We start from the raw sequence: 24309 nt of genomic DNA, 5'->3' as shown, positions 1-24309 counted from the left end.
GGTGCCCTTCCTGCTGGCAGCAGCAGCCCTGCTCTGGTGAGGAGGGAAGGTGTCTGGTAAGACATGTGCTTCACAGCAGATAAGGTGTCTTGGGATAGCACTTGGATCACACAGGGCCAGCTTATTTATGGGGGAAGTAACTTCTGATGCTCTTCTGCCTTATTAAGCTGAAGTGAGCAAGGGATTTTAGGCCAGTGAATAGGATAATACCCGGATGTCACATCCTATTAGAGACTTTTTTCCTAGGTTTTGAGTTAGAGAGAATGTGAAAAAGCTACACAACAGCATTTTGTAGCATTTCATCTAAACCCATTTGTAGTTCCAGCTTTTTTTTTTTTTTACTTCAACATATTTGGCCCAGGCCGTAACAGTAACAACATAAATGAAATAAGATAACCTGTTTACACAAATGTAAATCATGAGAATACCAGCAATGTGTACTCTGGCAATACTTTCTCTTTTCTCTCCTTAGTCAGCCACAGCAACAGAGTTAGACTTGTTTTGTTGTGGGTTTTCTTTTTCTAAAAAAGATAGGAAGAAAAACCTCCAGCAAGGCCAAGAAATATGTTGCATATTTAAAATCAGGTTGCAAGATATGTTTTAGCCTATGTGATGGGTAAGCAACAGTCAATCACCTGAAAAAAGCTGCATAAGGCTTTCACTATTTCAATTAGGGAAAAAATTCCTACTAGCTTCATTATTAATTTTGAAAGTGCAGTTCTGTCCTTCAGCATTGTCCCCTCGTAATTGCATGCAGGCTTACAAGTATTTTGACTTAATATTCTCATATTTCATTACTAAAGTTACTTTTATAAAACTTGTATTAATAGTATTAAAATGGTAATAGCTTGACATAAGAGCGAGAAAAGGCAGTAACGTATTTCAAGTACTTCTCAGTTTAAACAGATTCCCATCTCTCTCTGAACACTGGTTCAGTGTTTGAGTTTTCCCTGTACATCTTTCATACAGGTCAAATAAAAGTGACTAAAGTGTTTAACAAAAAAAGTTTATTACCAAAATACAATATTAAAGTCAATACGTGACAAACTCCTGTAAAGCAAAATAAATTATTCTAACATTGTACAGTATTTCAGAAGGTAGTTAAAGTAGTACTACAGACTTTGCTTCATAGTTCCAAACAGTTGTCTATCAGGAACGCAATCCTAGAGAGAGCTTAAGGCATGCAGCTTAATGTGCTGGATAATTTTATAAAATGAAAGTCATCCTATTCAATAAGATACAGTATCAGGATTAACTGCAGTCTTTACATGTCAGTTTTCTAAATTTTTTATACTTTGGCTATAAAAGCAGTGCCATAGTGTTACAATACCTTTTCTTAAAAAAATACATGTACTCATGTCCATGAATATCAAATGCAAATGTAAATTTCTATTAAATATATCTTAACAAATGTTACTTTGAGCACCAACTGTACATTTTTAAAAATGATTAAATAAGTGCTTCTGAAAGAGGAAAATACAGTAACTCTGACTGAATCCCACTCTATTTTTCCAGGCCAGGCATAAATCGGAAAGATGAAATATGCACCTATTTATCAGTATAGTCTTGTATGAAGAAAGTTTTCTCTTTAGTAGAAGTCTAGTCATTTAACAGTTTGTATCACAGAATAAAACATAATTTAAACAAACAGCAAGTGAATAGTTGAACATCTGATCGTGCTGTGACAGAAGATCTGAAAATATTTCAAAAGCTTAAAAAAAAGGGGAAGACCGCAGTGTTGGTGACTTTGAAATGTGCTTAAAATCTCTTACATAACATGCAACCAAGCCAACCATACACTTTCTAAAACAGATAACCTGAGGAATAATTTGCTTTCAGAAAAACTAAGCCTATAATTACTTCACATGCAGAAAGTCTGATAAAGTCCATGGGAATTGTGAGTGGGTAACTAATCGCAAGCAGCGTGGAGACAGTTAAAAAAAAAAAATCTCTGCCCATATGGGAAAGAATTATTTGTTGGCATTTGTTAGGATTGATAATGGTTTTTAGAGGCAACTAAGTTTCTACCATTTTATAGAAACACATGGTCAAAAAGAAAAAAGCAACAAGATGGCAAAGAACAGCTGTAAATAGATGCATCCTGCTTAATAATCCCATTACAATGAGTCCTGGTGCATTATACTTAATGCTGCAAGTGTGGCTTGCACATACACCAAAATTGTTAATTTTGATTCAAAGTTACTTGCTTTTCATCTTGGTTCACTGCCGTCTCCTCCTTAGCTTATGAATGCAAGTTTTTCACCTTTTTATCTTTCACTAGCTGAGCAGCTTTAAAATAGTTATCTTCACACAAAAATAACAATGTGGCAAAATATTGTTTCTGTGAATATTGACTGGTAGTTTAGCATTACTGCAGCTTTGTACTTTTATTTTTTTCAACAAATGGGATCTCTGAAGCAGAAAGTTGATATATATTCCAGATAATGTACTATCTTCACATGAATTCCATATTAAAGGTAAAATATTGGTGTCAATAAGACCCATTAAAAGTTTACTATCTCAAATTGCATTTGAGGTCATGTAAATAACTCATGTTTTTCAAAGGTAAAATCCATCTGTAGGAATAAGAAAAATAAGTTTTAACTGAAAATAATGTATACTTACTTCATGTTTGTATTTAAAACATCTCAAATATCTGACAAAAATGCTTCGACATTATATTTTGACCAACTTGAAAAGTAAAATGTGTACTTCCTGCTATCTCATTTATAAACAAAATAATAGATATTTAACCCCAAAGAACAAGTCAATTTGAGGAAATACATTTGAAAACAAAAATCATCAAATTTACTTGGAATCAGTACCTTTACCCTGGCCTTTAGATTTTGTGCTGCTTCATAAAGTTGTAACAAGACTCGTTGTTTTCCTGTTTGCCACTTCTAGTCAGCAATAGCACAATAGACTGCACACTACATACGCCACCTTCTTAGATTTACAGTTGTAGCTTATTTCTGCTAGCAGAAATGTATAAACAAAGTATCCGTGAACTCCTGTTTTGCTACGAGTGAGCCATTTTTTAAGTAGTGAGCTGCTAAAAATCAGGTAACTGCATCCCCACGTCAGGAACTAGGCATGCTTCTCTGCATCTGCCATTCATTAAAAGCAGAAATACATGCCTGAACTAGAAAATTTAAATCTGGCTGTTAAAGGGCTTCTTCGGAAGTGCTACTACTGGACTTGATTGAAGCATATATTTCAAACAATTTAAGTAGCCAACTTTATAAATAACCTCAACAAAGTTGCCAGGTAATTAGCCAGTATAGTAATATTCCAAACTGATACACAGATAATGTCTTCTATGGCAAACTGCTGTTACTGTAAAAAAAGAAAAAAGAACGGTAATTTTAGAAGCTAAAGGCTTTAAAAGGGAGAGATTTCTATCTATGTCTTAGAAAACAAAGTAATCCTCTAACTCCCTTTATGAATCCATATTATATGCACTAGTAAAATTTATTCTACAAGTGACTGGATACAGTATTTGCTTAAAATATTGTTTGCCTTTTTTTTAAAGATGATTTTCTACAAGAAGATTACTCTATCTTTCAGTGAATTATTTCTACAGTTACAGCTCTGCCAGACAAATGGGAGATTTAGAAAGCCAGTGGGATTTCAAAGAACTCCAAAGCATGTAGACATTTCTCAAAATCCCACTTTGTGTTCACCTAGATCTTTAGGAATCTACATAGGTTTAATCTACATCTCCTTGTGGCAACTATTGTTAATATCTTGTTCTCATTAAAAATCATTGCTCATACATACTGCAAAGTAATCACCACAAAGTAAAAGTGACATGAGAAGCTTTTTTTTTTTTAATAGTTTTGCTGAATGTGTCAAGAAAACCATTAGAAACAGCAGGATCTTTTACACACTATCAATTCAAAAGACAGCAGTTTTTAAGTTAGGATCCAATCAGACAAATAGTTATTGGCAAAACGCTTCTAGGCTCCTCAGCTCCTGCTGCTCTAATTCAATAGAAAGGACAGCAGTCTTTGTTGAAGGACGACTTGGAGTTTGTAAGGCCTTAAAAATAGATTGGGAAAAATGAAATGCCTATGTGTGCATGCAAGCACATGCATGCCCTCACTCACCTCCCCTCTCCCTACCTTCCAGAATCCAGGCAGTGGGGTTTATGAGATCATATGATAAATTTTTTATCTGGTCTGTTAACAGTTTCAAACAAGAGAGTAGAAAAGTTTTTTGCTGAGATACTTGGAAAACAACAAAGAGGGAAGAAGAAAAAAGCTTTTCAATTGATACAAAGCTTTCATACCTTTGGGTTTTAACTTACTGCACTAATGCATTATTACTGACTAGTACCTGACAATAAAAGAAAAAAACCCCAACAATCCTACATTCTTGGCACTATATAGAGAAATAACAGGTTAAAATGGATCATTCTATTCCCCAATCCTTACATTTATCTCCTAAATGATTCATCGGTCCCTGATTAAAATATCGTACTATTGAAACAAGGACTCAGATGGGAAATCGAGTTTCGCTGGCAGTTCTTCTCTTTAGCAAGTTTCTCAGGCAAAAATCAGCAAAGAAAGAAAACATTCACTCCAGGAAACCCTCTCTTTAACTTCCTGCTTCATCTAGTTTGTGCTCTGAGTTGTGCTGTTGTCCTTATTTAGAATTATGTTTATGATTTCACCCTCATGTTCTTTCATATGATCGAGCAGATTTTCTTTGTTGGTAGACTCAAAACCACAAATGCAGCAGCAGAAGAGAAGAACACAGTATTCTGTGCCAAGATGGGGTAGAGTGGAGTTCTTTTCTAAACTGCATGAGGTATTCATCACGTTAGGTTTTTCATTTTCATCAGAAGCTGAAGTTTCATTCGTAGTCTGGTTAATAGATTCTGCAAAAGACACCAAGTTGTCTGAACATCCTAGTACAGGTACTGCACTTTCATCTGTGTCTTCTAATAAGGTTTTGTCAGGAAGCTGTCCTTGAAACCTGAAATAATAAAACGAATACCAAAATGTACAGTTATTTTGGATCAGAGCTGGGTCCTTTGAAAATTCTAGATGATAGGGCTTGAAAGTAAATCAGACGTACCTGCTGCTTTGCGAAATTGCATCATTAATAGCCTTGTTCACTTGTTCATAGTTATAATTTTGGTCACTTGCGTGTTTCCACATGTGGGACTTCAGGGATGGAGGATGGCTACATACATATCCACAGAGAGAACATCTAGGGAAAAAAAGTGGAGTAGGAAAAAGAGAAACATTTAGAAGTTAAATTTTATTAGTTCAGTAGTGGATTAACTCTTCCAAAACGAGGAGTAAACAGATACATGTCCATCCTCTTCTTGGTTCCCCTTTTCAGTCTCATAACTATGTCAAGTTAGTTTGCAAAGTTTCATCCTGAAATGTAAGACTGTTCTTAGGGTCTGAGAATTTTTAAGTTTGCTTTTTCTGACTTCTTAAGCAACTGAATTAAAATCTTATTTGGCTACTGCAAAAACACAATAGCCCTGATGCCTGCAGAAACTTGGAGTACATTGGTGTGGTACCTGGCAGGCAGGTAGCAAGCTCTCTTTGCTGTTGCTCTGAACCAAGCAGGAGCTGTGTAATTAGCACTGATAATTTCAATTGAACTAATAAAGTCTTTCCTGGTGTAGCATATATTAGTTTATTTAAGGATCACAGAATTGTTGAAGTTGGAAGGGACCTCTTGAGATCACCTAGTTCAATCGTCCTGCTTAAGCAGGACCAGCTACAGCAGGTTGCCGAGGACAGTGTCCAGTCAGATTTTGAATATGTTCACAGATGGAGATTCAGACAGGTGACAATTTTGTCCATAGAGTTTTCCATCAGCTCGGGTACCATATGACTAAATTTTCTATTTCCCTACAAAACACTGTCCTACACAGTAAAGAACAAAACATTAAAGAATAAATCCTATTTACATAGAGATGTAGTGTATATTTATGGACACAAATAACCCAAGACATCAAATCCCATAGGACTTTTTTCATACAGGGACACGCAACGGAGGAGTTTTTTTACAAGTGTTTTCTAAGATGATAAATCAGTCACCTCAGCATGAAGGAGATGAGTGCTACTGCATGACATCACTCCAGAGCAGAACAGTACTTATGGTAAAGACGACGTAGCTCCTTCTCTTTTGGACGAGGAAGCTACTTTGCTTGGCTACCTGCTACTTTGGAAGTTTTCAGTTTCCCAAATCACATAGAAATGACCAGAATCAAATTCTTCTAGAAATCAAAGATGACCTTGTTCTAATAAACCATAGCTAGGAATGCATCTCAGTCTATCGCGTTCCTCAATGAGAGTAAGATGTTTTTTGCTCAAGCAATGTGGTCTTGATATGTTACGCTATACGTCTGTTAAAATGACTGCTATACTAGTAAGTTTTTGTAAATTCTTAAGACCTTTTCAGAAATATAACCTGGAAACACAAGAAGGCCTACATAAGAGTGCTACACACAATTCAGTAAGGTTTTACCGCTTTTCTTAATGAGGGTAGGATATAGTCCTTAAATGCCTTGCAAATAATCGTATACAGGAAATTATTTCTGCTCAGCAGAAGATTGTGGAGATCAGCAAAAATCCTGATCACAATTTAGGTGGATGCATGGTACACTGCCGTGCTTATGTAGCCAGATAATTCTGTCCTGCTGGGTAACAACAGACATGTCCTTCTAGCTCACTTTTCTCTATTGCTTGGTTTGAAATGTACTATCCTATTTTTCTTTTTTCCTTCTAATGTGAAGCCTTGTAAAGAGAACAGATGCTTTCAAATACAGACAAGCTCACTCAGGTTGAGAATCTTAATATTTCTAATAAGGCTGTTGCAAAATAATGGCATCATTAAGAATAAAAGGCAGACTTTATAGTTAATTTACAGATAAAATTAGGCCAAATTTTTTTTTTTTTTGCAAAGCACAGATAAACAAATAATCTTAATTCCATTTTACATGCAAATGTATTCCACTAGTCTTATTATATATATGATTTTTCTCCGCCACTAAGACAGCTTGGCCAGTGGGTTGGTAACACAGTGAATGAAGCAACAGTTCAGTGTTTGTTTTTATCTCCTTTTAATTAGTCTCATTTTTTGAAGTACATTTTGAAGTACTGAGGTGATTTACTATCAGATTTACTTTGCTGAGAACAGTATCATGAACCAAATGCTGTTGACTGCTTTAGCATATAGTTCAAATCAAAGACACAGGAACTCAACAATTTTTAGCCTGATGCACTGCACTTTATGATCATATAGTTAATGTATAGTCATAGTATATCCCAGATGTTCCCAGAGAAACAAAATTATTTTACCATTGAGTTTGTTAGTAGAACTCTTGCAATTCTATAGCATGATTAGCCCTACTGGTTGACCTATGTTGAATTATTAAACTTTTCTGTTCAAATGTATCCTAAATTGACCTACTGAGGAAACAATTATCTTGCACCTCTTGTTAGAGTACTTCCTTGGGGACACAGAGACCAAAGTGTGGAGGTTTTCAGTAATCTTTGGTAAGACTAAGAGTACTCAGCAGCACTGTATGAAGTATGACAGCAAAACAAATAGAACTTAGTGCTACTAGGAACATTTTGGGGAAAAAATGCAGTGGAAGGACTTTGGAGTTGTAGCAGCAGATTTTTTTTTTGAGAAGAAATCCTTATGTAAATGTGCTTTATTTGGATTCTTCATGTTGCCTTTAAAATCTTCCACTAAGAAATGTTCAGAATATTCCTGATTTTCTTTGCTTTCCCAGCTTTTATTTTTTGTTGCAAATTAGTAGCAAAGAATTGCACATATTTGTGCCAACTTTCTCTCTTATATATATATAAAACATACAAATCTATGGACAGACTATAAAGGACACGCCTCACTTAAACATAATGACTATTCATACGACTTCTTAACTAGGGCAGCAGTGCGATGCCAATCTGGATTCTAACTAACATGTATATGCAAGCCTGTGCCTAGACTAGGATATTAAACAAAGCCAGGGAACATTCCTGGTTACTGGAATTTAACAATCTATAACGTTAGATGTTAGAAGTGCCCCTGGCATGGTTTTGGCACATGTATTCTCCCAAACAATTCCAGGCATGCTTTGGTAGTTAACACGGTCCAAAAACTACTTGCAACAGGCAGTTTATATGTAACCACCCCATTCTGGAAAGAAAAAGCTGAATACTGTACCAGAGGGACGTCATGGACACGTGTAATGAGCTAGCATAAACATCACCCAGGAATGCCACACCAAATCTCTTTCTCCCTCTCTCTCTCTCTCTCTCTCAAAAAAACCCACAGTTACTGGAACAAAGAATGACTCTAGGAGGGAGAAGAATAGAATCTGAACGCTGCTTTATATCTCAACATGACAAAATCACTACTATCACAGCTTTTTGCCAAATTAGAACTGTTACATACTTGTACTGCTCCATTAGCTGCACTGCCTGATGCTCCTGGGGATGGCGCCTCATATGGCATTTCAAGCTATTCATATTTGTGGTGGCGAAGTCGCATACTCGACATCTAAAGAGACAACAACAGGTAAACTAATCTGACAATTAACTGCTAACGCTATTCCAGAAATAAAAATCTATGAAAAAGCGACGGTATCTGGAAAGACTACAGTTAAAGACTAACAATATTAAAAGAAGCCTAAGCCATGACATTAACTTCCAATTTTTGGACCATGAGAATCTTTTGCAGCCCCAAAAAGCCTCACCTTTGAGCAAGAATCACTAGGCATACGGACTATTTCCTTTCTGACACCTATCTTGTGCACCTCTACTGAAGTTGGTAAGCATCAGTAAGCATAAGGGAGATGTGGATGCATGTGAATGGTGCAGCCCTGATGCAAGTTGCTTGGCTATGCTATGCAAAGGCAGAATATGACCATAAGAGCTATAGGGGAGACAATGTATTCAGGAGTGAGTCTTGTTCCTCAAGAATACATGTTCTACTTAATGCAATAGCCATGTTTCTCATGACATTTTAAAAGCTAAACTATCTATTTAATAATAAAATGGCCTAAGTTTCAGAGCATCGTACCTGCAATAGAAGTCAGGGATAAGATCAACATGTTTAGATTCAAGTGCCCTAAGACAAGTGTGTCACATCATGCTGTCTAAATTTTTAGTTTTTTACTTCTGTCACGATATCTTTGTATAAGAACAATACATAAACCAGTCTGGATCTAGATATAAATCAATGAATTTAGGTCCCAAAGTATTACACAAAATACTATGATATTCCTAAATATAAACTTCCTGTATAAAACGTATTGAAACAGAAGCCATCAAGCTCAGCTAAAACTCTGCCTACTTGTTAGGACTTTAGTTGTTTGTTTTTTGAAATAGTAAAATGTCCAATATTTACTAAGTCTAGTCTATAGCGTGAAACAGTTTGATACTCCAGGATACTAAACTTGAGATTACTCACTCTATTTTCAAAAGGACTTAATTGTGCAGTATTAAAATCCAGAAGGTATCAAATCTACAAAAATGCATAATTGGAGGCTATACAGTTTAATTTCCAGCAATTTTTGTTAAATAATAAAATATGTTTAGGGTTATAAAAATGACAGCAATATAGTAGGTTACTATCTGATACTATGAAAGGCTTGAGGAATACATGTTTCAGAAGGAGAAATACCATAAATACTGGATCTTTATGTTTTTTAGGCTGTGGCTTAAGTATCCTACCAGGTCTGCAGATTTATCTAAGGGGTTTATGAAAAAATAATAAGTAAGCCAGATCAGTAGGCATAGATTTAGTATACAGGCGTCTATATCACCAATGGAAAATTTTCAAGGGTCCCTAAATCGAACAGGCTGGCCAATTCAGAAAACTACCACATACAAGATGCTCTACAGTATCTGCTGTTCCATCCCCACTAAGTAACAAATAATGGTAACAAGGAAGATTTTTGAGGGGGGAAAAAAAAAAAATCTATTTGTATTTTACATTTGCTGTCTAGCAAATCTTTGCTAGTGTTATGGGATATCATCATAATGCACGAATCAAAATACATCACATCATCTGGGTTTGTTTATCCGAAAGAGAAAGTCTCTGGCAGAGCTCAGCATTTCAAGGTGTTGAGCTTCCAGAATTTGTATTAAAAAAATAGAAGTATATTAGCTCAAAAATTCTATTAACTCAGATCTATTTTCTAGCCACTAGAGAGGGACAGAGATCCACACTGAATGAGCAGAGATTGAATTTGCAGGAATTTATGCAGCAACCAATAGAAAAATGCATGATTTATTTTTCTGCTGGGGACCTGAGCTATAGTATTACATTTGATTTTAGATATCAAAACTTCTATATAAATCCATATAACATCCTTGTAGAAAAGTTATAAAATCAGATCCTAAGTGAGTGTGTTAGTATTTGAAACCTGTGAAAGAGATGAGGGGACTGGTGACAAGACAAAGGGCAGAATTTTGCCACACTCTGTAGAAGCCAATGCGCAAAGTAGCAATATGGCAACAGAGACCACTGTGCAATAAGGCAAATCCAAAATGAACTTAAGTGTGCAAGGAGTTTGAGAAATGTATTACTGTTGGCCAAAGTTTAATATTACAATGTAATTATTCTGAATGCTTCAAACTGAAAACAAGCAGTAGACTGCTATAGCAAAAGATGCATCCTGGAAAAGTTAGCAAATCTTAATTATGAAGTTTGAGTCAACCAGCAAGTGTGGCTCCTTCAAATCTGCACCAAAATTATGTAACTGAAATTCTTCAACAATACCTGCAAAATCGCATGAGCAATCAAATAACCTTTTTAGTTAAAACAAGTAAACCTAGCGTTAGCCAGCAATAACTGAGACACTTACCTGTATGGCTTATCGGAGTTATGAATTCGCCTGTGATTCCGTACACCAACGTAAGTCGTGCTTGTGTATTCACAAACATCACATCTATACAGTTTCTGAACTGAAGACTTACTTCCTATATAAAACAAGATCCGTAATTTTAGAGAGTTGCCTTCAGCATTGTAAGAAGTTCTCAGATGATATTTCAGCACAATTGAATTATGAAACATGAATTAACATTTTAAAGTAATACTTTTAAGTATCTTCAAATATTTAATACTTCTAAAGTATCCGGAGCAAACTAGCAATAATAAAGGTAAAGTTTATTTACCATGCTGTTCTGCATTTGCCCTACCATTTACTGAAATTATTAAAATTTTAGGAAAACACATTCTTTCCCTCTGTGCAGACACCTCCCTTCTTCCTGCAGTTGGGTTAAAATCCTGTGCTACAGCAAAAGGCGATAAAATGTAGGAACTGCTGAACCCAGCAGTTTCACTGCTTTGCAGAATGAATTAAATCAAAGGAAAAGATGGGCATTGAGAAAGGACAAGTTTCCAACGGGCAAACATAGAAAAGAAAAGCAAAAGGCCTCACGAAGCATCTAAATCCTCTTTATCATCTGCATACACTCACACTTTCAGAAGGATCTCAGATGATTAAAAAAAAAGATACTGACCAGATGTGTTAAGAAATAATTTGGAACTTCTCCAAATTACTAAAAAGCAATTGTAACAAAAATCATTTTTTCTTTCCAGAATGAAAGAGACTCTTGAAAAATTAATGGTTGCAGAGACAAAGGCTAATGACTAATTTAACAGAGGAAAATGTGTGCCCGCAAGTGCACAGTTTGAGTATTTTTGAGATGTAAGTGTGTAGACTTAAACAGCCCTATTCCTGCTCCCTCACTGAATAATGTGACTGATTTAGGTTAAAATATTAACATTTGGGAAGAAGGACGGTATTTTTCATGCAGGTCGTTTTCCCATTCCAGCCTATCATGCAACCTTCATGCACTCCCCAAATGAGGGAACCACAGAAACATGATGGAACACCAAGGTTGGAGCTGTTTAAATCAGCCCTAGTGCCAAAAGAAACATCAAACTAAAATCAAAGTTTTCTTTCCGCATCTAACCTCTTCACTAGCCTAAGTAATTGTATTTTTTTTTTCAAGTGCAAATAAGGTGCTCAAGTTCATTTTATCTTTACACCAAATTCTTATTAGCTGGCTCAACAGTCAAGCCGTCTCAGCTACGTACATGGACTTTGAAGAAACTCGAATAGAGATCCTTGGAGAACTTCTCTGGTGGGTAAAGATCATTATTAAAGTACATCTCCAAACCAAAGTAAATATACAAGTCAATAAATAATGTGTGGGAGACAAAGTAAAGCTCAAATCTTGAAAGAACAGACTTCAGAAACTCTTCATGCTCATATGAAGCACATCTCCAGCACAAACAAATCATTAGTTTGTGTTGTGAAGGGGTTTACTACTAGTAGGATACATCAGAAGATCCTAGGTGGAACAGAAAAGGGTGTATTAGCTGGATGCTTTTTAGTAGATATTGCCTTAAGAACTCTGATAATGTCAGCAGATGATGTACTTCCCAGGCCTCCCAGCTCCTCCCCAAACCAAAAATAACCCCCCTCCCTGAAAAATGTAAGTTCTCATTTCCCAAATGGGATCCCTCTATTCTGAATCCTGAAGAAGAATTCTGTTAAAGGCTTGTCAAAGTCACACTAAGAAGAGGATCTGCCTGCCACTGTTTGACTTGCAGTTTGAAAAGACAGACAAGCTTGAAATTTGAAGTAAGTGATTTTCCAAAAAGATGGAAAGTAGACTTTTTAGAAACATCTCTGCTTAGGTCCAAATATGAGGAATTTCTTTCCAGTTTGGAGTAATAAAAACTGACCCTCCTTTATCACCTCCTGAATTCCAGTTCTTTTTAGCTAAAGAAGTAAGGAATGAGATGAGCCCATTGAACTCAGGAGGAACTGCAGAGTTTATCTTGAAAACAGAAGTTCTGTTTCCTGAGTTCAAAATACTGAACAGATTTTGTAAGGATAATTTTGTTCTGGAGCTTCCTCTTGATGATGCTGGACTCCAATAACCCAGACTGAATCTTTTCATTATCAAAGCAACAATTAGGTACCTTTATGGTAAAACTCCTTTAAGGAGACATTGCAGAATAAGCCACTAGAATGAGTCACCCAAAATGAAAGTTTAACTTCTCACTTTGATTTTTTTTTTTTTCCACAGGTGGGCACTGAATTATGTCAAAAAAGTTTAAGATGTATTATTCTGAGGGAATTCAGCTAAAGTAAACAGTAAGTGAAAATTACCACTAATTAAACTTTCACTCCAAGATCCAGCTCTTTAGGTTCAAGATGCAAAGAAATTGGGTAGGGCTGATAACCCCCGAGGGTTATTCTGAAGAATATATAGTATGTCATACAAAATAAAATAGCAATCTGGATAAAAAGACAGTCTGAAATAAAATTTGAATAATTCTGTGTGTACCAAGGTAACAGAAAAACTATTTTATACTTTTTACTTTAAAATATGACAAAGTGCTCACTCTTCTAGCATTCCTACAAAAAATAATATGGAAGTAATATATAACATGCACTCTTTGCAATTCAGCCTTAAAGCAAAATATATCAGAATTTTCCCTACTATATGCTCATATAGCTTTTTAAAATTTATTAGTTAAATGTTTTTCCTTTAATGCAAATTATCAAAACAATCTTAATTATATACTTGGAGACTTTGGAATTTATATTTCTACAATTACTCTTTTATGAATGCACATTTATGCAGAAGACCTGAAATGAATACAAAGACACTTACTGGGCTGCAGATCTATGGGAGAACAGGGGCTGTGTGAAGGTTGAGCTATTGCCTGCTCTACTTGAATGGATTTTCCATCTTAAATTCTGCAGCTTTAGAATAAACTGCTTCCAAATGTATTTTCTGTTATGAATTTGGTATTTTATTGGGCCGGCAGCTTAGAACAAACAGTATCTAATGAGATTTTTAAAGCGTTATACAAACATATTATCTGTTGCATAGTTATAAGTGGCTAACCACCCAGTAGCACACACTTAGGAGCAATTATTTATACCAATCACTACTTTATATTTATTCCTTCAACAAAATGCACATAAATTATAATACATCATATACCTCTGACTGTAGCAAAATAGCAGCCGTGTCCCCCACCCCCTCCACTGGCTTATTTCTTGTGGGTTTGGAGCCTTTTTTGCTTTCTGGATGGAGGATATCAGGTCTCTTAAAAGTGATCATGGAAATGACAGATCTTTGCTTTGGCAGCAGTAACAGGTGCTCCTGTAATCCTGCTTATTACCCTATTCCTTCATTATTAGACATTTACAATCCAATCATATCCAGTGTCATAATGCTCCCTTTTAATTTATTCTACAACCATGATGAATAAAGAGACTTTTAGGACTAACTATTTCATAAACAAGAAATGAAACTGTTCCAGCTCAGGCATCTTTCACATAAACAGATGCTATGCCATAAACTTCTTTGTTTTGTGTTGCTTTATAGCGATGACATCTGTTTGACAAGGGATTGCTGTACTGCAGTGATGTTGCAATTTGATTATAAATTGGTTCTGAAATAATTTAAGCATTTCACAGTATGAGTTAATAAAAGTTTAAAAGGAGAACAGTTTTCATTCAAGCCACATTACTAAGTTTCATGTGGGGTAAACAATCAATTAAAGTGCACGGCTGTAGCACTTTTATAAGATAATAATGAGAAAAAATAATTTTTAAAAAATCTCTGAAGTAATTAAATTGAAAGCAGTCAGGGCTCCTCTTTGATGGATGTTAAGATACAAGATCACGATGTAAATTCTAAAACCACCTTATTAAAATGTACTGTTTTCAAAAGCAGATAGGCGTCTTGATTTTCAGTCACTTTAACAGAACTTTATTTCAAGAGGTACAGTTTTCTCCAAAATCTGATATGTTTCCAGCTTTGTAAGGTAGTTATTCCTTTATCATGCTATCTTTAAAAATCTTGGTTTAAACCAGACAAAACATTGTCAAAAGTAATAGTCCCAGCTGTGCTCACAGGTATTTGTAAACAGCTAAACTAACATTAATTTCCTATCACCTCCATGAAAACATTTATGCGATTTCTTCTGAAAGAAAAAACCCAAACCTACTTAACAGGGATCGTTCCCACTACCAGCAGACCCTCTCTAGCCTTTCTTCTGTTTCCCCCTGACTTCAGATGGCTCTCTCAGGCTTAGGTCTCAGGGATATAATAAGCACTACAGATCAGTTTCCTGAATTTAAATGCCTTCTGCATTGATGAGGGCAAAAAAGAGCCAGGAAGGGTCATTTTACTTGAGGGTGATGAAGTAATTAACTTTTGTGTTTCTAACTTGCATACTGAAAGCCAGAAAACGTGAGCTAACAGAAGTCAACAGTTAAGAATGACATTTTATTCGGACGTGTACCATTTTGCTTTGGACAAACCATCCATGGTTCAAGCTGTCCACCCTGGTTCATGATGGTTAGAACTGTTTTTCACAAGCAGTTGCATCAATTTCAGTGATTACTTTCAGATTCACTGATCAGCTGTAGGGCAGAAAGTAGAACCCAGAAGTTTCAACTGCAATCTAAGTAGTATTATAGTGCACATTTCACTGTCTAAACAAACAAGGGACCATAGTTAGGACAGAAGAGAGCTATGTGCACAAAATGGAAGTGCTTCAGCCAACAGTTTTTCAGAGGTGATATAATTACCAGTATTGTTCCCACAGTGCTCTTTAATTGCAAAATACTAATAATTACAGTGTTGCCTTCAGAATAAAAATGCTGTAAATATTTTCAGGAACTTTAACGCGCCAGAAAAGAGGATGTGCCCAAGTTGCAATAATAAATATTGGGCCTCCAGGACACTCAAAGGATTTCAAGACCACATTTTCTTCAAAACATCAAAATTTGGCTATTTTTTCCCCCTATTTCACTACCCTAACACATCAAGGGTTTGGGTTTTGTTGTTGTTGTTTTTAAAACAAACACTATTAAATTATAAGCAGATACACAGTTACAAAAACATTTAGAAAATGCGTACCTACTGTTACCCTGGCAGCTATTACAGATACAGGTTGCATTTTTAGAATGCCTTACATTTGCCTCTCTAGGGCTGAAACAAATGACTTATTTTGGCCATTACCATAATTAAACAGAAATTTCTAAACACAGAATGGACGATATTGTATGTATATGCTGACAGCAAACTACATTACCACAGTGAGTTTAAAAGAGGCTTTCTTTTGTTTACTGTAGGTGACTCAGAAAATACTGTAGCTGCTGAAAAGAAGAAGGGAAAAAAAGATTTTTTTCTTAAAAATTCAGAGTAATGCTACATACCAGTTGTTTTTGATAAGGAGACATACAAAGTCCAATTACATGGGGGCTAAAAATGTCTTACCTACCAATAAATGTGAGTAAGATAGCTCAAAACTGACTACGGTAAGAACACAGGTGTAAGGTTAGGAACAGGCATGAAAACATTTCAGCATGAGCGAGATCTTAAAACCAGTTTATAAAAAAATAGCAAACAGAAGTAATGTTATGAATGACTTTTTGCAATTTCAGTTGTAAATATAAACAGTACCTTCTCTTTCCTCTGCTTCGTTGGAAACTAGTAGTTTGTTAGATGTAGCTGTTGAAAAGATATCTGGAAGACTGTGCTGTTCTCTTTCATGATTTCGCAGTTGGCTCTGAAAAAACAATTCCCCACATTTAAGTATACACTACAAACATGCAGGGGTCACTTCAAATATTGCAATCATTTGTGACATTGTTACTCAAGTTTTAATGACAACTGTTATAAAATGTATGTGAACATATATATACAGATTATCCCTCAGGTAATTTTACTAGAAACAAAACAAAGTAAGTAATATTAATTAATAACAATAAATAAGGATTGATGAGAGTGACTGAGAGGATTCTATGATTTATGTTTATTTAGAAAATAAATTTCTTTCTTCGCCCATTCCCATAGACAGTGGCGAACAGTTCTTCCTCCAGCATTATTAACTCCAAAAGCATTATTAGATTAAAGGTTAGAGGATGGCTTGTGTGAAAATTGACTCAATTTTCGTATCAGCTAGTGACTTAAGAATACGTTATGCCTGTTTCTACTTGCTGGGGGAAAAGAGGGGAGAGAGAGCCTTTTGCTACCCTACCTGTACATTTTTTCATACTAGGACTAAACAACAGTAAATATGAGAAAATTTGCACTACCATTGCCTACAAGAGTCTCAATTGTACAGCTAGATACTGATGCTATCTATTCTATATCCCTGAGTACTGAACTGAGTACATAGAACACGCTCACCAGCACCAGGATGCTTAAAATAGTGATTATAAAAATGACAGAAGTACATTATTCCACTCTGGTGTGCAATCTTTCAGATCTAAGTTCTACAGATCAACACAACAACGGCAGAAAAAAAGAAAAGAATTTCTGCTTCCAAGTGTCTCTTGTTACCCCCAAATAGCTGTGATTACTTTTGCACACACAACTAGTTTGAGCATTCTTTTAAAGTTTCAACTATTAAGTTCTCTGATGCTTCCATTTCTTCCAGTAGTGGCTCCACATGGGCAGAAAAACAACATGACATTAATATGTCCATAAGATGGTTCTTAGGAAGATAACTTATGTGAGGAAGCAAGTTTATTTCAGTGGGTAATGCAGAATAATTATAGCTGAACTTGATATTCAGAAAGTGCTGCTGGCCATAATCCCCAACTGTAATGACAATGAAGCCAGGATGTCAGACTGAATTCATTCAGTTAGAAAGAGGGATGATCAGTTATTAAAAAAGGAGCAAAACAGGTTATTGAGCTATTATAGACAGGCACAGGAAAGAACTTTACCTTATAATGAAAGGATTCTTCACACTGCTTGCACTGATACATTCTTGTTTTGCAGTGGTTGATCATGTGGCTCTCTAAATCCTTACTATTGTCAGCAATGTGTTCACAGATAGGACACTGGTACGGCTGCCTCTGACGATGGACTCTCAAGTGCTGTTTTATGTAGCCCTTATTACCACTGCTATAATGGCAGAGGCGGCAGCGGTAGGGTCGATCCACATTAGGTATATATTCTACTAGGTTACTTCCAGGAATATTTGCATCATTTGCATTTTGGCATTGTGCGTTGTCTTGTAATTCTTTCAAAATGTCATCATCAGAAGCATTCTGATCTGTCCTCTCCTTCAGTTTTTCAATGACAGTGAGTAGTGACATACTGATGCCCATTTTAATTGGTGCTTCTGATAACTCTGGCCTTTCTTTCTGTATCTCAACTATTGCACATTCACTTTGGTTTAAGCCACTAAACTCCTCTGAAGGATTCTGAAGTGAGGATACCACTTTAGAATGAGCCAGGCATGGGCCATCAGCTTCAACCTGCAACCCTACACCTGCATCCATGGCATCTTCTCCAGTCAGGGTCCTGAAGTTAGACCTTGTTAGTTCTGCAGCTCTGATAGGCATTGTAACAAGAGCTTCTGCAGCTAATGAGTGTAGTCGTAAAGACTCTGAATTTGTCCTTCTTCGTGCAGGAGGCACATTTTCATCAGTTGGTAAGTTTTTATTGGAGTTTAATTCATTATCTTTCTTCTCAGTATTATTCCATCCTATTATTACTTCTTGAATTGCATCTGAACGATAAACTTCATCAGGTTCTTCACAGGTAACATGGGACTCCTCTGAGATTATTTTTTTCTCTCTTTCTATGTCAGTGTTCATCAAGAAAGGCTTTTGCAAGACACTTTCTTCAGCACCTGGCAAACGCTCTACTATTACATTGACGTGACCTTTTTTATTTGGACTACAATTGATGATTTTCTGTGCTGATGAAAGTAGGCTATCAGCTATCATACTATCCTGTTCTGTATCTGATACAGTCTCCTCTAAAACCTCTGTAGAAGGAGAATGCACTACAGACTGATTTAATGTCTCTTCCTCTTTTACATTTGTTTCTACTGGCGATTTACATGACAGTTGCTCAGAATTGCAAATCTGAAGTTGAAGAGAAGGTTCACTATGGGTATCAAGTTCATTGTTTTCCAAAGAAAGAACAACTGTATCCACACTGTGAGGTGTGTGAGTTACAACTGTCTCTGACAAGCTGGTGGTTTCGTTTTCTTCCTCAAATATAGGATAGGAGCAATCAACCTCGCCTGCGTGTTTCCAAGCGTGTGTTTTCAACATTCTCTGCTGTCCACAGGTGTACCGACAAATTAAACACCGGTACATGCCATACTGCTCATAAGTATACCATTTTCTCCTACCCATTTCAGGCATATGAGAAGACTGAGTTATATCTTTACATTCCAGATTTCCTGTCTGATCAGTCCCTGATTTGACACTTCCTTCCACTGGCCCTTGCAAAAATGAACTTGTAACATTTACACATTGCTGCACTTTTGTCTGGATGCTACTTTTACCATCATTCTCATGGTAATTTTGGAAGTGGGATTCAAGTTCTTCTTGGCTTTTGGAAGCAAAATGACATTCTGAGCACATTAATATCACTTCATTTTTCTGTCCATGTTGTTTTATGTGTTCTTGTAGTGTTAAGAGAGAAGGTGATAGAAACTTACAGAGACTACACTGGTAGCATGTCACCTTTTTTCTGCTTTGTGGAAGACATTCAGTCACAAAATAATCTGCTTGTAACTCTTCAGTCTTTTTAGTAGCAATAACAGATAGCTCAATTGCTTTAGCTGGGATTTCACAAAGATCCTCTGCGTCACAGGACTGTGCAGAAGCATTAGGATGGGACCGTTTTTTCCCTATTAAAAGGCATCTTTGTGACTTCTCGCTTTCAACTATTTTGCTTAGTTTCTGGATAACATGGATTAGTGGATCAGTTTTACATTTTCTCTGATCTTCACTGTTCTGCAGTGTTGGGCCAATGGCTGTTTCAGAAATCAGCACAGCTTCCTGTTCCCCAATATTTGGCATCAATACTGCTACAGTGCTTCCTTCTTCCATAATACCTAAGAGAAAGGGTTTTATAAAAAATTAAAATTTATACATGCACAATAATAAAAATACAACCCAGTACTATTTAGATTTCTCTCTCTACTAAATATTGAAGACTAACGCCACTAACTTAAAAACTTTCCAAATAGCTATATAAGCAGTCAAAGATTTTAAGGACATTTAGTGGATGCTGTAGATGCTATTCAATACAGCTGGACAGAATAATTCCAAGAGAGCCTATAACAGCTGCCTCCAAATTGTAAAAGGGCAAGAGAAATATTTTTCAAGTATACACTGATTAGCATTGTTACAGATATTGTCTTTGTCTTTACAAGGACTACACATTGGAATGCTAGATACTTAAACTTACCAATCAATAGTAAGTGGCATATTAATGTTTAAAAGCCATGATATGATATGAAAATGTATTCCTATCATACTTACTCTGATACACTGATGTCTCCTAAAGCAAATGACAATTTGCAACAACACAATTTACAAAAATAAGCATTTTTTTTCCTTGAAATGGTAGGAAAAGAAAGTGATTCTGGTGTTTACTTGCATTAGTCATTTCACTATGACTATATTAAAGACCATTCAAATGTCAAATCATGCTTCTTATTATAAATGTCATTTTCTAGAAAAGCTACTAATTGTAGCTTCTTCTACAATTCCTTAATTGTAGGGAAAATCAATTGGTACTAAAGTTACAAAGAGTAATTTTTTTCTGTTTTGAGGGAAAGCTCAACTATTTCCACTTACACTTCCTTTAAATATATCTAACCATAAACCACAAGCAATAATGTGGTACTGTTGGAGGTTAAATTAGAAGCCAATATGTATAAATTTACATGAAAACACACTTTGTGATGTGGGCAAAGCTGTGAGGTGAGGGGTGGAGGTGCTGGTCAAAGTCTTACAGTGAAATTTACTGCTGAAAAAATGTCCAAAAATAACCTTTTCAAGTTCCACTATATACACACACATACATTTTACACACAATATGTATTTTTATATACTATATACAAAACTTAGAATGTAAAGAGATGCCAGATATTTCTTTTATCAGTCTTCCTTGAAAATGTATCTCAAGTTAATCCGTGTGTGGGTTTTTTTTTTTTTGCTAGAAAGATACACAGGCCAAATCAGAACTTCCAAAACTGGTCCTAAAGACCTATAAAATCCACTCTTTTCTACTTATGGATTTAGTCTACAGCAATGTAGTAAACAGACATATGAGAGTGGGTGCACCTTTCCCACTACAGAAAAATTCTGGGCAGAACTACTCGAGTTACCCTTATTTGCCATTCAACTTACAATTCAGGTTATCATTAGAACTATCAATGTAAGCAATGTTAGTATCATTCACACCTCATATCTTCATGTAAAATATTCCAAGTTGAAAATACAGCAATATTTGCCAATTCTGAATCATTAAGAAAGACAAGACTACTCTCTTTGATTATTTTTCAGTGTTAGTTTGAAGACTACTTATTTGGTAATGGCTAAAATCTACACTAAAATGGAAAAAAATAATAAAATATGAAGTCATAGGGCAGCTGGATCCATGATAACTAGAAAACTAAGCTACTTAAGGCCTTATGCCTTTAGCTGGATCTATGTAAGCAGATTAAAAATAATCAATACTGTGCTGCAATAGTAGATCAGTTGTAGGAGACAGAAATTAAAAATCAAATATATTTAAACCAAAAAAGTATCATTTTACATAAGAGCATACCAACTAGCCTGCTGATTTAATTCAAGTTCAGTATCATGTTATTAACAGGAATCAATGTATGTATCTACAGAGTTACTATTAAGCTGAAACATCCAAGTATTTAACTTTTAAAATATAAAACAGTAGATGTCTCAATATGCATTTTCTGCTTCTATTTCTACTACGTGTTTGGCACAGTATATTGAATGACTAACTCTTGTCCATGTGGCTAGGAAAAATTACAGCCCTTTCATGTAATGTCTCCAATTATATATCAACTTAAAAGACATTTAAGGTTATTATTTGAAAACCATCCTATTTAGCTATTTAAAAATACCTGTTTGTTTCATATGGGCTGTAATATATTTAAAAACCATTATGAAAAGTAAACAAATGTGCTTTTTCCCCTGAAAGCAAATTTAACATTACATGAAGTGCTCAAAGGAATAACGCCTACTTGAAGTATTTTGAATTTGAGAATGAGATAAGGAAAATCATAAGCACATGGTGCTGCTACTTTAAATTACACTTACTGCTTCTAAAACTTTGTAAGAAATGCTAAATAGGAGAGATCCTAGGCAGCCCATAAAAGAAATACGCTGCCACATGCTATTGCTATGGCAAAGAACAAACCAGCGAGAATACTTTCAGATGTATTGCTTCGGGATGCCTGTAGCTGATGTGAGCTCTCAGATGTGTAACTACAGTATACATGTGTTACGTCATTCTTTGTTTAGGGTAAGTTTAATGCTTAGTGCTGCAGGCTTTGGTTTTTAGAGGGATGATAAGGATTGCACACAAATATCTGGATCTTAATAACTACGCCGCTTTTGTTAAGAACAGAGATGATAAAATCTCCCATGACATAAAACTTAAGCCTGGCGATGGCTCTGCCAGCACGCACCCTCTACGTGACCCACACGGTAATTCCAACAGGCGGTCTGGGGCCGACCAAGGGGCTCCAAGGGGAAGATCCAGGCCAGAGGAAAACGCCTCTGCGCTGGAGCTGCCCGTTCCACCTGTGCCAAACACCCACTCGAGCCGCACGGCAGAGACAAGGCGAGATGCCCCCGGGTCCAGGAAAGCCAACCGCCGCTTTGCACAACAATCCGGCTCGGAGAGGCCGGTCCGACCACATCCCGGCTCCCGAGGGCACGGAAACTTCGCCAGCGGGAGCTCTGCGCTGCCGACTGTCGCCCCCGGGCCGCGGAGCCCCTGCCCCGGGACCGCACCTCGGGGACGTCGGGGCGCGAATCCGCGACGCCCTCCCGCGGGACTGCCCTCCCGCGGGACTCCGCGGGACTCCCCTCCCCTCCCCTGCCCTCCGGGCTCGCCGCCGGCCGCCCCCGCACCTGCCGCCACTCCCCGGCGGCCCCCGCTTTATACCGCGCAGGTGCCGCCGGCGTGGCCCTCGATCAGCGGGCCCGGCGGCACACGGTGGGCGCGGAGCTGCGCCAGCCGCTCCGCCGGCCCGGCCGCAAGGAGCTGGCCCGCCGGGGAGACAACGCGACGCGGTGAGGTGAGGAAGGCGGCCGCGGCCTGGGCCCGGCCCGGGGAAAGCTCCGCCGGGCGCCGCAACCGCCCGCGGCTCCGCACATGGGCTGCGGCGCGGCGCGCCGCCCCGGGGCTGGCTGGCTGGCCGGCCGGCCCGCCCGCCGCCGCGCCTTGCGCCCTACCTCCCTGCCGCCGCCCGCTCAGCCCGGCGGCGCCCCGGGCCTGCCCTGCTTTTTACCTGGTTTTTAATAAAGGGAAAAAAAAATGTTCCCTCACCTCCGGCCACCGCTTCAAGATGGCGACGATGGAGACCGTATCACGTGACCGGCGGGCTCGAATCAGGTGACCGGCGGGTGGGCGCTGCCGCCAGGCCGCCGCCTCCTCGCCGTTGCCGCGGAGACGAGCGCGGGCGCTGCCATGGCTTCCCCTCGCTTGGTCGCTGTTTCGGTGCCACAGGGCTGGTCGCGCCCGGCCCCGGGGCTGGCGCAGTGCGGGGCCGCCGCGCCGGCTCCGTCCCGAGGCGAGATCGAGCCGCTCCGCGGTGCGGGTGCGCTCCCGCGGACCGCTGCCACCGGCCTCGCAAGGGCGGTGTTGGCGCAGGCGGCTCCGTCGGTGCGGGTATCGTCGTAAATGTCCGCTCGGCGCCGAGACCCGACAGCAATATGCAGCCACGCGTGACGGCGCGGTGCGGCTGAGCCGCGGATGCTGTTTGGTCTCGGAATAACCGGTGTTTGCCTCGCAGCGCCGGTGCTGAGGTCATCTCCCGGCTTCGCCCTTTGAAAGTCAGGAGTTGGTCAACATTCCGGTACACAGTGCCAAGCCAGCACCATGCGCTTCGAGAAACGATGTCTCCCAAAAAGTGTTTTCTTTCAGCACGGGTTTCTAGCTATGAACGCCTGTAGGTAAAAAAGAAACAACACAACGGCCCACACGGTCTGGGTCTAAAACGGCAAAACCGTGCAAATGTTTCCGTGTGTAAACTGCAGAGAACTGGCAGAAATGTTTAGCCATCCAAATTAGCGGGAACGTGGAGTTGAAAGCGTACCCTGCGCGTCAGGGGCAACCTCAGAAGCTGCAGAGCAGAAGTGTTACGTGCTGTGAATTCATGAGGTGTTTCGTATAACCTGAAAAGTCATCAGGAGTAATGAGGTTCAGAAGTAGCTCGTGGCTCAGTGATGGCAAGTAAAATCTGATGTTAATTTCCAGAAAGGAGTAT

The 24309-nt window shown here is 38.0% G+C and overlaps 1 protein-coding gene across 4 annotated transcripts; it reads right to left on the bottom strand.

Moving 5' to 3' along the window:
* Positions 1–1020: 1020 nt before the first annotated feature.
* Positions 1021–23399, bottom strand: ZNF507 (zinc finger protein 507). Of its 4 annotated transcripts, XR_015222576.1 has the most exons (8): positions 23370–23399; positions 17762–19896; positions 16491–16596; positions 10850–10964; positions 8434–8538; positions 5083–5217; positions 4437–4980; positions 1021–3336 (listed from the first exon to the last, which is right to left on the bottom strand). XR_015222576.1 is itself a non-coding variant. In XM_086621064.1 (7 exons), the coding sequence occupies exons 2-7, from the start codon at positions 19889–19891 to the stop codon at positions 4617–4619; spliced, it is 2955 nt and encodes a 984-aa protein (XP_086477190.1). In that variant the 5' UTR covers positions 19892–19896; positions 23370–23399; the 3' UTR covers positions 4245–4616. The 4 variants fall into 4 exon arrangements, 3 of the variants coding, with proteins under 3 accessions (XP_086477190.1, XP_086477191.1, XP_086477192.1); XM_086621064.1 differs by lacking the exon at positions 1021–3336 and having other exon boundaries at positions 4245–4980; XM_086621065.1 differs by lacking the exons at positions 1021–3336; positions 23370–23399 and adding an exon at positions 20746–20777 and having other exon boundaries at positions 4245–4980.
* Between the last annotated feature and the right edge of the window lie 910 nt (positions 23400–24309).

The sequence above is a fragment of the Tauraco erythrolophus genome, chromosome 15, assembly GCF_009769465.1.
Source record: "Tauraco erythrolophus isolate bTauEry1 chromosome 15, bTauEry1.pri, whole genome shotgun sequence".
In the NCBI taxonomy this organism is placed as follows: Eukaryota; Metazoa; Chordata; class Aves; order Musophagiformes; family Musophagidae; genus Tauraco; species Tauraco erythrolophus.
This window is presented reverse-complemented; position numbering and strand designations above follow the sequence as displayed.